An 18,859-nucleotide genomic window follows, 5' to 3' on the forward strand; every position below is an offset into this window, starting at 1 on the left:
AAAACCATTTCAAAAACCCCAACCAACCAAACAAACCCCAAAACAAAGAAACCACCAAGACACTGGGAAACGACTTACCCGTGTTCTTCTCTGTGGGGATAAACAGGTATCCGATGTGTGACAGATGATGATGGTACATGTGGACTTCTCATGCAGGGCAGCTGTTGGGAACTTTCAGCAGGTGACCCTGCAGCTGTTGTCACAGTGTAGGTGAGTGACCACGTATAGGATTGCATAGCTCCTGCAGACAAACAAGCATTAAAGGAACACAGCTAACATCATGTGTCATCCACAGAAGTGTTATGCTTTAAGACAGTTATAGGAAAGCAACCTCATAGGCAATAATAATGGGAACAGCATCAACCAAAGTGAACACAGCAGTTGTATCTGAGACATAAATAAAAATACAAATAGATCAGCTGGAGCATGCAAAGGACCAGAGGTAGGAGACCTATCTGGAACGGCTCATACTGTGAACTTTCAGTGTGGTGTTGAAAATATTTTTCAGAAAAAAATTGAATGGGATGTAGAAATGGAAGACCACCAGTGCTAATATTTCTCAGGCACGATGCACCAAGCCCTGAGGTCTCTCTCACATGGAGCGAGCTGCTGGCCTGTTTATCTCTGAGACTGATCAGGCCTGGACTGAAGCAGGAAGTATGACCAGAACAATGAAGGATTAGAACAAAATTAGTGTTAGGCAAATAAATTTCTCGAACCCTTTTGCAGCTTGCATCTGTTCCATCCAACTAGGTACTAGCCTTTGTGGTGGCAACACAGTGCTAGAACTCAAAATTATAACCAATATATAGACAGAAATAGCCTAGCCATTTTCTTCCCACAAATAAGATTTCTTTATTCTTTTGATGCTGCAAGACTGGTCTTAATTTATTTTTTCATGTAGAATATTTGTAGGAAGAGTAAAGCAAAGAAGCGGGTTTTCCATTTTGCTTGGAAGTTGCTGAGATTTTTAATCATTCTGATCCCTTCCAGGCAGGAACTTCAGATTCATTGGCCAGCTGCTGAGAAACCTTTGTCCTTCGCACACACCCCTTTCACTCAGGAGGCTGACAGATCCATTGTTCCAGTTTAACATAGCTCTTGCTGGAGGTCATGACCATACTGGCTGAGATTACCCTGCAAATGAGGACCAGAACACTGAATTTAACCCAGTACGAACGCTAGTTTGGGGGTCTCTGGGCACTCTTTACTCTTTTTCACCAGCTAAAAGGAATTGCAGGAGGTGACTCATTTTTTTTTCAGTGTGGATTCTAGGACTTCCTGTAGGATGAAAGGGCCTAATTCAGAGGGGGAAGCGATTGTATGACCAGGTCTGTGTCCACTCCCTAGCTTTTGGAAATGAAAAGCCTTTCTCAGATGTGCATAATTTTCTTCAGTGCATGTGATTTGCTTTGGCAAAATCAGATAAACAATGTTTTTAAATAAGAAATGCTTAATTCTGGGACTGAACAAAGGCATTCTGAGCTTCAAAAGATAAGTCCAGCTTGAAATACTCCAGCAGGGTGTGATTTGGTACTCTTATAGTCGAAACATCCTTGGATGTGTTATGGTCAGGGATATTTGTGTTACATCTACTTTCACATGACTGCATTTTCTGTCACTGACTTGAATTTCCAGTCTTTCATCTCCTCCGATTGCAGAGGACCATTGAGATCCCCGAGAGCAAATTGAGGCTGGCACATCAGTCTCTCTGTGGATATAAGCGGTCACAGTTCCTTCAGTTGAGCAAAATATTAAGGAAACCTATCTTCGCTAGAAAATACAGTTCACGTGGAAGGGTCCAAAACTACTTATGCAGTCACCAAATAGCTTCATTTGAAAACAAGAGAAAAACTGTTTTGAAAATATCAACAGCTTGTCTGCGGAATACTTTGGTGAAATGTTGCGGTTTCAAGAGGTCAAACATATTTTCCTAGCGCTATTTTCCAAAAGAAAATTTGAAACTTTGTTTCAAAACAGGTCTAAATTCAAAAGACAAAAGCGAAGAGAAAAAAAAGTAAAGAAGGACAATAAAGATGGTGAAAAGAACCAAATACTTATTTTTAGTTAACATTCCTGAGTTTTTTTCACTTTTTCACTTCTCAAATTCAACATAAACCGAAAGTTTTTCTTTGACCTGATTTCTTCTTTTCCAATAAAAACCTTGGCCATTGAGCCAAAAAATCTCATCACCTTCTTCACCCTAACAAGAAGTGCTAATAACAGGGCCAAAGGATCCTTTACATTTTACCTAATATGGTTAATTTGACTGGCCTCAGCCATTCTGACAGTCTTCTTTTCTTTTTTTGAAAAGCAGTAGGATCTTATCTCAGTTTGATGAAAATGAGTCAGCCCAGGACAGCAAGTTGTTTCATGTGCTCCCTGTGGGAAGCTGGACTCCTTGGATGAGAAGACTTGGCCACTCCTTGCATTCAATCTGACTGGAAGCCACCATAGTTCAATGTTTAAATAAATGTTCAGGGTGTAACATGCTGTGTGCCCATCAAGACTACACAGAAACAAATACGAAGAATAAGTCTTCCACTGGAAGAGTTGTGAATATCTTTGTTTAATTCTCCTAATCAAGAATTGTCCAAGGAACTACAGGATAGTACCTCACACAGCTACTCTAAGAAACACTTTCTTTTGGAGGCTATGGTTTAGAAACAAACGTATGTTGGGTCTTGCTCTGGATTTACAGAGTGACAGAAAGATGTTCAAATATTTTTATCAGGATGTTCTTGGGAATCTACAGTTGCCTCACTTCTCCTTGCCTTTGTGGAAGAGATGCCATTATTTTCAGTGACCTAGTCACAAAGACAACAAGGAAGGACAGAAGACAACAACAGATTTGCAGATTGTGTGTATGTATATTTCAGGTCAGCCAGGATACTGCAAACATTGTGGTGGGTGGAAAAGGATGAATAAGTCTGAAATTTTTTTCATAGTTAGCTCTTTAATACCCGCTTCTCTCCCAGTCCTATATGATTAATCTCCTCAGCTGGCTGCAGAACTGAACTCCAGGAGATGAAGTCTCTTTTAGATATGACTGAAGCCAACTGAACTGCTTTCTGAAATAAGCAAAAACAATAGCGATTGAGCAACATTCTGGTCTGCTTTGTGTTCTGAACATGCAGGGTTTGATTAAAATAGGGAAGTTCATTTAGTATCACTCATTTTTCTTTTCTCTTTTAATGAAAAAATTTATTTTGACAATACTGACCAAGAGGCCATCTGACCTGTAGGAAAGCCAAATGTAAATGGAACTTCTATCAGTTCATGGACAGCCCTGTTCTTATTGGTGCCATCACCTACACCAGTGCAGAAAGAAACAAATGTTGCTTCATTATGCTGCATTTTATATTTGCTTTATGCTGGAGTAAATGACCACCCAGGCACAAGCAAGATACAGCACTGTGCCTTATTGCTGATAGTAAGCATTACTGTCAGCTTCAAACAATCAGAAATCTGGAGTCAGACACCCATTCTGGCCACACACAACAAAGAGATTACCTTAAACTATCAGCTTTAGAAAAAACACAAACCCTTCCATTGAGAAGGGGAAAATTGCCTTTTGAAATGGGAACCTTTGACTTTTACACTCTGCAGCTATGATTGTTGAACAAGAGCTGATGTTCTCACATAGTCACATGAGTCCAGAAGCTGAAGATTTAGGAGAAAACCAGAAATTTTTTCTACTCACATACACAAATAAGAGAGGTGGTAGCTCTGTACAAGCATCCCCTGTGCCAGATTCCCATAACTTTAATACCTAACCTAGACTTTTAAGAACAGTGACCTTAAATGACCATTGCTGGTCTGAAGACTTTTGTCGCACATACGTTTCTTGAAACTAAATGACTTAGATTAGTTTACTAACATATTTGGAGCAACTTACAATTCAGAGTTCATTTTGGGTTGTCTAAAAACCATTGTATTGGCAAATGAGTAATCACAGCTTTAAGAGGGGCTTTAAGAGAGAATAGCAAAGTCAGCCATATAGCTATCACTTTTATTACAATATTATTGCAGTTTGAACAATCATTAATCTGGCCTTTGTGATTTGGAAAGGATGGAGACTAATTATCCTTTTAAATGTCTAGTAACTTAACAAAATGTTTTAAATAAAATGTCAGTTGAGCCATGCCAGATGTTCTGCCACAGAATGCTATACATAGGATCTACCTTTCTTTTACTTGGTATCATGTAATTGCAACAGTTTGATTTGCTGTTTTTGTACTGACCGCTGACTGAAAGCAAGAACATGAAACTGCAAGCTTAATAGTTAACTTTTATTGCTAATGCCACAAGCAAGAAAGAGTTAATGATGCCTTAAACTGGGGAACTGAGAGCTAGTGGTAACCAATGGAACTAATTCTCAAGATTTGCAAAGCATTTGCCTAGTTTCACATTTACCTCATAAACGACACATCAGAAAATCAATACAATATACTTTTAATGTTTATCTCCAGAACAGAGTTACCTGTTCCAAAATATCCCATATATTAATGTCACAAATCTGTATATGGAATAGTTTGAAAAATGGAATACATCTTCAGCAGGGCTGAAGCAGGGTTGCTATTTTGTATTACTCTGTGTGAATGAACCTTGCATTCCATAGTGTAATGGTGAACAAACTAAAATCAGTTCATCTACATGACCAATGTGGGAAGTGGAGGTATTATTAATTGCCCAAATTAACACCAGGAAATTACTACATACGTACTTAATCTTAACCAGACCACTACTTGCATTGGCGAATGTGGCTTATGCTAGACAGAAACTATTTAACTATTTTCACAATCACAAAAGTGAGACTGTACCAGACTGTAAGAAAAAAATCCAGATCAACCAAACAAAAGTTTTTAAAACAACCTAAAAATGAAAATCGGGGGGGCGGGGGGGGGGGGGGGAACCCAAAAAACTAAAAAATTGAGAAATCTTTTTCTTGCTTAAGTTTTGCTACAGGAACAACTACATCGTAATCTACTGCTTGTACTGTGGGAGCAGATACTTCAACCACTGTTCCTAAATGATCCTGTTTCTGGCTTGAGACTTCACACTAGCAGACCTTGGACTTACCAGGACATTAAAAAAATTAAAGGGAGAGAATAAAAAAGACTATAATAAACAACATGGATTAAAAAGGAATTGCATTGGTAATGTTTAGATGAGTCCGTTCCCTTGTGTTACAGGTGGGATTCAGGAGGAATATACAAGATCCATGCATTTGCCAGGCTTGCCCAGATCTGTGTCTAAGCCAAGTACCTAAGCCACATAAGCTGAAGGTGGAATCTCAGATAGCTGACAAATAGGCTATTACATAAGTATGGAATAAGCTTTGGGTGAATAGTTTTGACAGTCACACAGAGTTACAGTCTCTGCACCCCAAACACAAGTCCCTCAAATCTCCATTTCTGTCAACACCATCAGAGAGCACACAGTTCCTTACTTATCTGTCTTTTACTTCTGGGTACAGTTCTGCATCACACTGAGTTCTGGTTATAACATCACAACGATCCCGTTGGGTCATGAGGTCTACAGATCAAGCTGCCCACACAATCAAAGTTTCAACAAGACTCAAGCATATACACAACCTCCAGCATTGCCTGATCTAAAGCAGTGAGCTCACCTGCCATGTCTTTTGTCTAACTGTTCTGGGGCTAATACCCTCCTATTTCCCTCCTAAATATGCTAGTGTCTCCAACAGCGAGAAAACCTTAAGTTTTTATGCAGGGACGAATGTTCTTAAATCTCTTTCCACCACAACCATGTGTTGTGTTTCCCCGTTGATACTTTTGAAAACATGAAAAACATTTGTCAGAAAGATTTATTAGTCCTTTAGCCACTGCCAAATTCTCCAGTGTGGTAAATCATCACTTTCTGACATTCTTTCAAGAAGGTTTTGTAATTTTTCTAGTACATCACAAAAGTGATGGTTTCCACATTCTGATTATACAGCTTTTTCACTATGGAGCATCAAAGCTGGAATTTCACTGTCTAGAAGGCCTTCTGAAAGTCATTCACGTTTCTGTCTTTTTTTCCAGGAGTCAAGAAAACACTGTCTTCTGATCATACAGACAGACTGTTCCGCCCGCATCAGAAAGGTAATGAGTGAGTTTTACATCCGAGTACAGAGGACAGTTGTCCATTTATACAGATGAAAAAAGAAGCCAGTTTTGTGCTTATTGTTTTCTGTCAGTCCTGCCCACAAGCTGAATACCTTAAAGCACAGATTTTTTTAGTCGCTGGGCCCATGAGAATACAGTCTCATGAGTTGCCATAATAACACTATACAGATGAAAATAGGCTTCAGACATGTAATTCTTAGTCTGTAACACTGAAAGATGAAAGTAATCAATGAGGTTTAAAACATTTCCAAGAGAAACTTGCACAGCTATTTAAACATATTTGGGTCTCAGATATGTTTAAAGATACCCAGTTCTCATTTTACCCACTAGGGATTCCAGAACCACTAGTGGTTCAGGATTTTGAAAACCTCACTAAACCTTAAAATATCTGGCACATTTCCTTGAAGTATAAAACATCCAGACATCATATCTTTTCTCTATTAGATTGCATGTCATGTTTGGATACAGTGAGAAGACATAAGTGATATTTTGAACAGATTTCTTTTTGGGAAGCCAGCACATCATGTTCTTAGGATCAACTTCAGGTGACTAAGTGCAAAAACCATCTTCAAGCAGATCCAGTTGCCGTAAGCCTACCTACCTGTTGTAGCTGTTATCCCACCATACTCTGGGGACTGATTGCTGATGGGTGAGGGTGCAGAGGGCACTTCCACTGAGGTGACAGATTTAGCTGGGGAGAATGGCACTGGGGAGGGAGTTGGAGGAGCTGGTTCACTCAGAATAATTTCTTCTTGTACTTCTGCTGTAGGATGAGAGAAAAATCATCAAACTTAGCTAAAGGTAGAGACAAGGAACACTGAGAAAAAAAGAATCAATGGAAGAAGTTAAATTCTGTAGGTTGTATTTCAAAAAATGCATAGCAAGAATCAGAAATCTTTGAAAGAAGTACTTCTGTAACATCCAGCATTACAACCTTTAATGTACCTGTTGTATAGACAGGAAACTTGTGCATAGACAGCTTAAGGCTTATGTTCCTGTAATATACAATTAGATACCTAAAATTATGAGTCTAGTCCAAGTCAGGCACTCCTAACTCCTTCTAGAGACGTTGGAAAGAAACAAGAATCTCCAGGGGATTCCAGTGGCTTTTGGTTATGACATTTCTTCATTGACTAAAGAGGATGACACTCTGGATAGTCCTCACTGCTAAAGGTACACGGGAAGTATACAAGGATAAGCAACTTCGTCAAAAAAACGAGAGCCTATGGCAGGGCAATGAATTCAATCCAGATCTTTCAACGCATAGAAGATACTATCCTAATCGCAGAAATAATCTTTTTCCTATAAATCTACAGAGGGACAATTTAAGCCACATCTAAAATAAATAATGGAACATTTCAAAGGTGACAGAGGGGTTTAACTTCCCAAAATTAATAGGAGATTCAAGGAAAAAAGATCACTGAGGACCATTTGTTAAAAGGTGCTGCCCTAAGCAGAGGGAGACTGAAGGCAGTCTCTGCCTGCTTCTCTTCTGGTAAGTCAGTGTAGAGTGGAGGGGGACTCAGAATCTGCTTCTGTACGGGCACTCAGAACAAAAGCGTACCTGAAATAATAGCTTTGATTTTTGTCTTTGTTCACTTACTTTATCTCTCCCTTTTATTTAGGGTTGCACAAATCTACTAATATCAGTGAATTTGTTTGCTATTAAACCAGGGTGAGAGAGAACCAAGAATCAAGACTGGGTCCACTGAAACACAATGGTGGCTAAGATAGATTAACTAAGGTAAAGGGTTTCATGCAAAAATCTCTTACTGAAACACCAAGTGTGTGCTTAGGAATGGAGTTTCAGACATCCAAGAGTTACATCATGAAGCAGGCAGGCCTCTTTCAGAACATATTAACCAGGAATGCCCCCTCTCACAAGTTACTTATTTCAAATCATGATGGAACTGAAAAACAATTAACTCCTAGATAAGCCTCATTGAGTTAGAAGAAGAAATGTCATAACACAGAAAACCGTGAATCCAGTGGAATAAAACAATGAAAGATGAATGAAAGAACAAACTCACCTGTGCTTCCTTCTCCTTTCATTGCCCTCATTAGCTCATTAGCTCTCTCCTGACAATGGAGTGATTCTAGCAGGTACAATACATAGTCATCAAACATCAAGTGAATAAGGTGAAAAGACCCTGGTAATAAAGTGAACAAACAAAAAAGCCATTAACTGTCTCAATACACTCATTAAACCAATGATTATGGTATTCAGCACAAACAGTACTGAGTAGGACTGCCTCCATAGACTACTGCCACTGAAGGGTCTCTCTTACTCAAGGCAAAAGAGGTCCAAGTAAAACGGAGGACTAGCAAACTCTGTTGACTCCTGGATTTATGCAGGCTTGTATGACCAGTTACTGTGGTTTAAGGTGCAAGGAGGCTGCCTAGCTGAGAGCTGGGACCTAATGAGGTTTTCTCCCCCTACATTAGTATTGAACAATTTAGACAATTACACTACAGTGGAATCATTTCCTTTTATCTAAAGGAACAGATATAAGTTTCTGCCAGAATTAGAATCCCGAATTGGCTGCATTAGTGACACATCCTGTTATGAATTATCTGAGTGACCTGTGTCATTGAACAAGGAAATGAGAGACTAATCAACAGGAAGGTAGAAAGAACCTTTTGAGTCTCCTGAAGGTGTATCTCCAGAGCTTTGCCTGGACTGGATGAAACATCCATTAAATGCCAACCACAGAGACATTCGCAGCAACTGCAAATTTCTTAAAGGGTAAGACTTGTGCCAAAGCTTTGTTCTGTCATACATTCATATGGTTCAAACTGATAATTAGGAAAACATAGCGTAGCAGAAAAACTACTACACAATCTTTTCCTAATTATCAGTTTGAACCATGTCAGTAGCACAACATTTGGCCTGTTCCTGTGCTTACCTCTGAAGATGCCCTTGATACTATCTCTTATACTGTCATGACAGGGATGTGAAAAACTTAAGGGCTAAAGAACTAGAGGGCTTAAGGGAAGAGGATGGAGAAAAGAAAATCTGGGTGATGGAGTCAAAAAGGACTTTGAAAATTAATAGCAAAAGTAGGCTATATGGATAGCTATCTGCCACAAATTCTCAAGTAAGATTTGATTAAAGATGGAGCACTTATTAATGTTGTTAAGAGGAAGAACTAGGTAACACTATGGACTATAGTAATGGAAATGAACTTTAATAGCATGGTGTTATAAGTTCTGCCATTGGTGATTTATATCATCCTCTGATTTACATGCTTCCTCTATAGAGGAAGCACATACAGAGCACATATAGCCACAAAAAACAGATACATAAGAAAAGAGCATGGATGCACTTCAGGGGAAAATTAGACACTGTGTAGTGTCCTCCTGAAAGTAATAACATTCATCTGCAGGGGAAGATTGACAAGTATTAGGATGAACTTTGGTCAGTATATGCAATAGACTCCATGACACAGAGCATCTGTAATAGCTCCAGACAGGATTTGATCATACAATGTTTTTTAAAAAAGCTCCTATGTTTATTTAGACTTGCATGGAATATTTAAAACCTATTCGTATCAGTCACTAAATAACTCTGGCAAGTGCAAATGCAGTCAAGTTAAAATAATAGCCAGTCCAGCAGTTGGCTTAAACCAGAGAAAGATCATCAGCTGAGAGGAAAACAGAGATCAACTACTGCCAGACAAAAAAAAGCCTCACATAGATGTGTTCCTTTTGAAATTCCACTACTACATTTTGAGGAAAAATTCTTCCATGGGAAAAAAAGATGCAAGAAGTTTCAAATTCAGTTGAATTTCATAATGATTGGGTTGTTTGCAGAAAAGTTAGGTTCATCTTGGGATACCAGATTTATCACAGCAAAGCACAACTACCCCTACTCCAACTTCTGTACTTAAACATAGCATTGAGGGGCAGAAGAAGTGGTTTGAAAGACCCTACATCCTTATACAACTCTAGCTGGCAATTCAGCTTTCAAAGTGACTCTGAGCACATTCTTTTTCTTTGTGACCTGGATAGTCTTTGTGTTTAATTCTCTCACTCCATGCCTGCATGGCTTCTGGCATCACTGATATGAGCTGAGCACACACACTGGGAGGTGAACACGCGCCTTTGTGTTCTTGGGCAAGGCAGCACAGAAAAGGGACGTACGTGGTTGCAACACCTTTGCTATGGAGAGTAAATATTTGGCTGCTGGTGAACCTGGAACATTGAGTTTTTCATTTGTTTCACATATCTATGTAAACCAAAATGGCAACAAGTTTCCCCAGCCTTTTGAGGGTAAATAGTGGAGTTCTTCACTGAACTACTGGAGAGAATTTGGTTTTAGAAATATTTTAGGCTCAAGGTCTTGTTAAATAAAATACTATTCAATTCAACAGTGCAATAAAGGCAGCAGACCTGGCTGATCACCTTCTTCCTGACCTAGGATTTCCCCAGTGGAAATCTAGATTATCAAGAATTTCCACAAAATACTCACTCTTCTTCTGGTTACAGTTTTTCAGAGGGAAGCGTCTATTGACTTTAGTGTAGTTACTATTGATAAGTATTTCCAAAGTAAGAAAAACAGGCCTAAATTCTGGCAAACTTCATGTGGTGGTACAAAGCTCAGGGTATTCACTGTTTCCCATCAAAACCCTTGCTCAGCCTTAATTTAAAAAAAAAAAAAAGAAACTCATCTGTAGTTTAATAAAAATATTTGGTAGTGTGAACTCTAAACACTATAGTGCTAGCAAGCAAACAAGAACCCAAGATTTGCTACTTTAAAAAAAAAGTCTTTGTTTTTGGGGGGTCTAATGTTTTATTTTGAAGGCTTGAGGTTGGCAATACTGAATGCAGCATTTAAAAACACTCCAGTGCCCTTGTCACTCTTTTGAATTTCTCTCTTCCTCTCCTATTATTTCTCCCACTGTGTATTTTTAAACTCTATACAGAGTTTTTGAGCCCAGAATTTGCGTGAAAGACGCTAGACAAACAAGTTGTTGGTACTGAATGAATGCAATATTTTTACATTTTTTAAATGAGTTGAATGAAATGTAAGCTATAGAGGGAAACCAATATCAGGGCATGCATTTCAGCTACACAGTGGATAGCTATTCAGCACAATGTACAATAATTTATTCTGTGTTGGCAAGCTACTGTTTTTCACATGAAATTGTTTGGTTCTTTCAAGTGTATCTGTAAGTACTGAAAAGGATCCAGCTGTAGGTAGTAAACCATACACTTCTTGAGGAAGAGGTAAGAAGTCATTCAAGAGACTAGTTGAAGCAACAAATAGAATTTGGCTCTAATTTTCGTGAGTTAACAGAAATCATAGTAATGATTACCCAGCTAACGTATAGTATCAGCAGCCATTAACAGATACAGCAATTACGTGTAAGTAGCAAAACAACAGTGAGATTTCCAGATCTGGGGAAAACCATGGAGCTCCTATTACTAATTAGTTACTTTGTACACTGGATGCATTACCCAAACACTGCCACCAACTGTGCCTTTGATATGCATAGATGGGAAGGAGGGAGGGAGGCAGAGAGAAAAAGGGAGCAGGAGAGGGAGTGAGAGAGAGGAGCTTTTTCTTCCACCTGCCCATGCCACCAAACTTAAAATCTTTGGATAATCAAATCTCTGTGCTATTCAGTCCAGGGCCAGGTATTCCAGCTTCCTCCAATCAAATTTCTTTATCACATTTTTCAAAGATAAAAATATTCTGTCCCATATATAGTAAAGATCCCATCATTTAACACATTATTTTACTTTTTTTAAAAAAAATACACTGTGATCATCTGAGTATATATATTGCTTGAAGTGGTAAAAAAAAAAAAAAAAAATCAGTCCACAGAAACAGTTCCAATGCAGTAAAAATGCAAAACTTTTAACCTAAGTTATAAACAAAAGCATATGGATATAAATATTTAGAACAGTAAATCAGTCTTTGTTTCTCTCCCTAGAACTCACTTAAATGCATACATTATTCTGAAAAGCTAGAAGGAACCCTTAAGCACTGGAGAGTTTCTATCATCTAGCTTGGAGCTGTTTACGTTCTGGGTTCATTCTTTTGGAACTTGCTCAACTCTGATTCATTAACAAAGTGTTAAATGGTCTTGCAGTGACAGAGTAGCGTCATTAGTAAAAATTATTATGATTCGGACATTTTGAGGGAAATGAGATAGAGATAGCCCAGGCTTCTGCCTGATGGGATGGGAATATGGTTTTGGTATCATTCTCCCTTTTGAAAACCTGAAGGCTCCTCCTGCCTCTGCTGGGGCTGTATCTGAGCAGGGAAAACTCCACCCTGCAGAAACTGAAGATGTCCCTGCTCATGGCAGGGGGTTGGACTAGATGACTTTTGAAGGTTCCTTCCGACCCAAACTATTCTATGATTCTATAATATGATTCTATGAAAATTAAAGTACCAAAGCTGGGTGCACTGTGCAAAGTCATGTCTCGAATCACTCGAGTGCCAAAACAGGACCACATCAGGAGGAACTGCTGAGCTACTTTCTTCAAAGAGCCTTGTCTCTTGGCAGCTACCTGCAAGAAAGAGGATACATGTGACATAGAGAAACTTTTATTTCTACCACCTGATACAGCTGAATGATGCACATATCCATTTTTTATATACATACATACTGAAAAACTAGTTACCATTATATTCACATGGAAATATACACTCAAAACTTTTTATAAAACAAACAAACAGGAAAACAACCTTACACAGAAAGCCAACTTGTAACTATATACAGCCTTCAGAAAGAGGAAGACATAAAGTACTATTCAACATCAAGGCTGAATTTCCTTTATAAATGGTGAAAGGACTGCCAAAAAATTGCCCTGATCTTCATCTTAACCTAGTTACTTACATGTTCATTCTTGCTTCTTCGCCAAGGGAGCAATTTATAATCAAGAACGCTTGATCTACACTGAAAATTTATATTAGTATTTCAATTAAAGTTTACTATTGAATGTAACTTTTTTTGTTCCTTCACATTTTTTTGGTTTTGTTAATTCACATAATTATTTTACTAGCAAAAATACTTTCCAGAAAGTACACTTTAGGCATCAAGTCTTCAAAAATGTATTTACTATAGCCATATGTGAGTTTAAGAATTACGTTCAGCCAATCAGCTAATAAAATTCATGTCAGGTTCCTCATGAAAATTAACAGTTGAGGTCCGAACTTCAAATCACATTCCACTGACTAAAAGAGAAGTTCCCCAAAACAGTCAATACATTTCAAGTAATCTGGGGAAGTGTCTGTTGTTTTGTGTATGGATCTTTTGCAGCAGAGGGGCAGGCACTATTTTTAAAAAATTATTTCTCAGTTCTGACAGCTGGAATGAAGAGTTTAAATTCTAATAGGATGTTCTATTAGAGTACAAAATATAGTTAGTGACAGAAGTTAAAATAGTCATCCAGTTTCACACTCTATGTAAAATCATGGCGATACCTAATCACTTTTGAAAGTGTTTTTAAAATATTTGTTAGTAGGTTTCTGCACACACTTAAATCAAAATAAAAATACAAGCCTCAGTCTCCCAAGTCAGCTCAAAAGGCAACATAAATGTGTCCTTGACTGAATGGTAATGTAGACTTTCATCCTTACAATTGAACATATACAAATGAATTAACTAACCTAAATATCCTTTTCAGTAAAATCTTAAAAGGCCAGACTAGATAGTGCTTTTCATTTGTACTATGTAGTTAGGATGAGTCTGAACTCATCTTTCCACACCCTTGAAGTATTGATTTGACTGGAAAACTGAACTGTGTTCCATTTGTGAATACCGTCTTTTGGGACAGGACAGACAAAACCAGAATAAAGCAGAATCCTGAGTGTGAGCAGTTCTCAAATTGAGCATGAAAACTGGTAAGATGTTGCCCACTGCTGCTTTACTCATGCTTATTACCAATGTTTGTCTTCTTTGTTGTTTTGGTTTGATTTTTTAATTTCTTTTTTTTTTTTTACTAGAAATCTGTGGGCTGAATGGAGCTCATACTGCACATCAGTGACCCAGGTCCTTACTCCTGCTTACCAACCTTCACAACACATCTGTCCACCATGGAATCCAGCCACTCGATGTACGACTCAATGGGGGACTGTTCCTCTAGAAGGTGATCAAACTCCTGATACACTGGCAGACAAAGAAAAAATAGCCCACCTCAGTACTTGGGTTACATTTCAGACAAAAGAGAAACAAAACGTAAAAAGCTGCCAATAACATCACAAGTTTGCTGTGGTTTTTATAATAGATTGTTTAGCTATAACAAATATATCTTCCCTGGTGCTGATCCAATAAGTTTGCTTGGTCTTTTATCTCCTTGCTACTAAAAGTGATAGAGTCATTGGAAGTGGTATTTTAATGTGAGCAAATCAGGAATTATTGTTTAAAATTCATCATTTGATTTAAGCTTCAGCTGTCTGGTGTGCCCAGAAGAGAAACATTCATGGTGTTCTCTACAAAGAGTGTGAAGGTAGGCCTTGATCCTGGTAATGAAAAAGGGTGTGCATAAAATTGATTTAGAAGTGCATAAAGAATGTTCTAAGCACCAAAAGGATGAGTATTGTTGACAGGGCTCTCATCTGTATAATGCTTTAGTTGCAAAAACATGATTTAGCTGCTGCAAATCATCTATTTGCAATGCCAGACACACACACACAAAGAATTTCCATAAACTTCTGCTTATTCAAAACACATTGCTACCAATGCACTGAATTTACCAAGAAGAGCTTTCAAAAGCAGACTGAATACTTTTAAACTTCTCCCGAATACACATATTCATATTTTAATACAGAGAGTAAAAGCAAGTCATTCAACTGCAGATCTTAAAATTGCAAGTCTGTAGTTTGTTTATGAGAATCAATGACTGGAAGACAAAGAATCATGCACTTTGACACCTTAAGAAACTGTTCTTCAACTCAGCTAAAATAAAAGGCCAAATAGGTCAAGAAGAAAGATACTTTCTACCTGCTGTGCTACAGGATGATCTCAATGCACTATGCATTTCCATTTCTGCTTAATTATAAATAACAGGAGGAAGGAATTTCCCACAATAGGAAAGACAGTGAGGGAGGTGGAGGAGGCAAATCTCAGAGATGACAGCTAGAGAAGTGAGCCAGAGAGGCTGAGAATAAAGCAAAGAACAAGCTCCCTGGTCTCTAAGTTGGATCAGGAAGACAAGCAGGAATGCATTTGCTTCACACCTGACTTTAACTTTGTTTAATTTAGACTTGCAAAGGCTGGATAGATCAGAAACACTAGCTGAGGAAGAAGGGAAATAATTATATTTGAGTCACCCTTATCTTGTTTCACTGAATGGGCAACTTCCCTTTTTTCAGAACAGGATCACAGAGGAATCTAAATGTTGTCTCCTTACCCAAGTATTTGGCTGGACGAAAACTGCCTGATACAACAGATGAAGTAATTCATATGCTGTGCAAAGAGGGGAACAAGAGTGGAAAAATCAGTTGCCTGCTTTGCTACTGGAGCAATTCAACTGTGTACAACAACCTGTTTGAGAAAAGTAACTATTTGGCCTGTAGCGACTGTTAAAAATACTGCAACAGGATCTGAGAACGAAGGAATAAAGAAGAAACCATGTCAGAGACAGCTATCATAGCAGAGCAGGAAAGAGCTTGTCTTATACCAAATGATTTTTCTCTAAGCTGTCTTATAGGCTAATAAACACTTTTTCCCATTTACAGTAGCTAGAAAATATACTTTTTTGGTTAATAATACAAAAAATGTGAAAGCAGGCCTTAATTCCATATAATATGAGTCACATAGAGTATGATCTTTTCTAAGATCTTCAGCTAAGTAAAATAAACATCGAAGATGGAGGGGGGGAGTCTCAATTCTAGAATAATACCTACACATATCTGCACCTCTTAGTGAAGTCCCATCTCATTATGAACATCCATGTTACATTACCATTTCTGGGTAATTGCTTAGTGGACTTTATGGGCCTAAAATATGTAAAAAAACTGTTCAAATCCATTAGTATTCAGGAAAATAGCATTTGATTTGGTTACACTTATGTCTATATCTAAATAGTTAACACATATAGAAAGAGCTTTCCTGAATAATAGAAATTTTCTGAATGAGAACCAAAACTGTTGCTGCTACTAGGGATTATAACTTTGAGAACTTTGTTTTTTCGCCCAGTGGGATGACGTTGGGTAGACATTGAAAACATAACAGATGATGGAAGGATGTACCATATTCTGGTCTCTAGTCTCCCTATGTCCTACCCTCCCTGCCACCATGTCAAGTTTCTATCTCCTCAAAAGGGAAGAGAGCCATGTCAGGAAAAAATCAAGGGTTAAGAAGGAGAGGAAAGAGTACCAAGCACATCTCACTGGAAAACAGAGCTAACAGAGAATGCAAGGCCAGTCCCTAAACTGGGGAGAAGACTTTTAGTGTTAACAGGATGGGACAGGTGCCAAAGTCAATCTTGAAGGGTCCAGTGTACATGCTAAGGTGTCACCCCTCCTCTTCCCAGCCACTCACTGAAAGAGTGACCCCACTGGCAAACCTACCCTTGCAGGGCTCCCACAACTGGTTGCCCAGGTTGCTCCCCGTTAAGGCTGGTTCTGGATAAAAGATGACTGGTCCTCCTCAGGAGAGAGATGGCAATACAACAGGTTGGTTCACAGGGAAGTGAGGTTATGAATGACGCTAAAGACAAAGCTGGTCACCCTGGGACAAACTCAGTGTGCTTAGGGGTATACCTAAGCTTACAACCATGAAAACTTGCTGGACAATGTAAGTTACATTTTATATTTACAAAAGATCTGTGACTCTAAAACCAATTTGCCAACATCTACAAAGTCAGTTTTCAGTTCATGCCCCTCACTATACTTGGCAGAATCTAAATTAGCCAATGAGTTTGCTTAATATGGGATTTCTATTTCCTCATGAAAGTTCAGGATAAAAGCTTATCCCATCAAATGACCTTGTTTATGAAAACACTGTGTAAAATTGAACTTTTTATAAAGAAAAGTTTTAAAGGAACTCAACTACACAGCCACTTTAGTGTCAAAGCCATTCAAAAGACAACTCTCCTGCAATTCTACAGCTGCAGAGACTGGATTTTATCAGATTCAATGGTTAATTCATAGATTCATTTTGCTCAGGTTCATGGAAAAAATCCTCCTGAATCTGGGTGCAAGTTTGTACCATTGGCTATTCTGGTTATTAGAAAGAAATTCATAATGGAAGAGTGCCCAGATCTATGCCTCAAAACATTAGAACTTTACAGGGCTTTGCCTTATATTTTGATATATTTATCTTAAGCCTCCAAGCAAACCACTGGCTGCAAAAACTATGTTACTTTCACTGAGCTTGTTTTCCAGCAGGAAACCAAGTTCACCTGGCTTTATTTGAGGGTTCTGCTCTTACACTGTATGATGAGCTTTCTGTGTTCCTCCCGTGAGTCCTCCATAGTATAGAGGGTTTGTTTGGTAATGCTATTCAGATCCACATTCCTCCAGTCCTCCAGCATTTGAAATGTGATGTCCGCACTGTGGATCACCGTTCTTGATGCCTGTAATCCAATCCAATCTATTCATTAGTTCATGGTTTATTAGGTTAAAAAATAGGCTTTATCCCCTTTTACGCTTCCTTAGCTAGGCTCACTAAGTTGATTCTCCTCATGGACCCCCACCCACCAGCTTGATGTCTTATGGATGTTACAGGGCCTTCTAACCACAGAGAACTCCCAAGTCTTTTTGCCTACTTTAACCAGCTGTAAATATTTTGCTTGCACCCACCACAAACCCCAATGAGCAACTCTAATCTGGCAATGACATTGCTAGGTTCCTCCATCTCTAACAGCTCCGTTGGTTTTCTTAGAATCATAGAATCATTCCAATTGGAAGAGACCATCAAGATCATTGAGTCCAACCATAACCTAACCCTAGCACTAAACCATGTCCCTAAAAACCTCATCTATGCGCCATCTTGATCAACTTCAGTTCAAAACCAAAAAACGACAAGAAAAACTAAGCCAAAACTGAACAAACCCCAGTCAGGTTTGTACCCTCCCCCCTCCCAAACTGTGAAGACTCTCCTTCTTCCCTCAGCCACATGAAAAACTTAGAGCTCATTTGCCTTCACATCAGATCTGCTTCCTGGCCGGCTGAAACAGGGGTCTGCTGTTGAATGGGGACCATGGGCTGATAGAAAATGGATTGACAGAAGGTCATGGTCATATAATATACACCAGATCTCTGTAAGTTAAGCAGAGATGATAACCCAGACTAAGGTTATCAGCTTCCCCAAGGAAATGATACATTTGAAGAGTCCTTCATGTAAGTAAACTATTTGATACTAAGTCCAATGCAGAACGTTGTTGTCTCTGTATCTTGATTTCCTCTGAATCCCTATAGACCTCCAAAGTTCAGTGATGATGCACCATGTTTGAGGAAAGATAACACTGGCAACTTTGCCTCCGCCACTAAAATAATGGAGGAAGAAATCTACACCTTGCAGAGCTCCCCCAGATCTTCTTCCTGTGGGCTTCACCACTCAAAGGATTAACCTGGGGTGTAGGATACACCTTCCAAAAGTGGAGCTTTCAGTGTGACAGGGAAAACAAACTGTTTGCTCCAATACGTGGGTGAAATGTTAATGAACTCAATGCATCCTTCCCCTTTTTATACTACACAGAATTTGGTCTCATGAATTTTTGATAAGTAATTGTGATCTAAACAAACTGATGAAAAACAAACACTTCAG

General features: G+C 38.6%; 1 protein-coding gene across 1 annotated transcript in view; it reads right to left on the reverse strand.

Moving 5' to 3' along the window:
- RFX4 (regulatory factor X4) overlaps window positions 1-18,859 on the reverse strand; it is a gene marked incomplete at both ends in the record, with an annotated part of 92,318 nt that overhangs the window by 14,546 nt on the left and 58,913 nt on the right. The window contains 6 exons of the mRNA XM_080349205.1: window positions 79-241; window positions 6,733-6,894; window positions 8,162-8,281; window positions 12,536-12,649; window positions 14,156-14,254; window positions 17,522-17,666. Of these exons, the coding sequence (XP_080205331.1) occupies window positions 79-241; window positions 6,733-6,894; window positions 8,162-8,281; window positions 12,536-12,649; window positions 14,156-14,254; window positions 17,522-17,666 (803 nt within the window). The remainder of the gene's footprint in view (window positions 1-78; window positions 242-6,732; window positions 6,895-8,161; window positions 8,282-12,535; window positions 12,650-14,155; window positions 14,255-17,521; window positions 17,667-18,859) is intronic.

Source organism: Nesoenas mayeri (assembly GCF_963082525.1).
Source record: "Nesoenas mayeri genome assembly, chromosome: 1".
Classification (NCBI taxonomy): Eukaryota; Metazoa; Chordata; class Aves; order Columbiformes; family Columbidae; genus Nesoenas; species Nesoenas mayeri.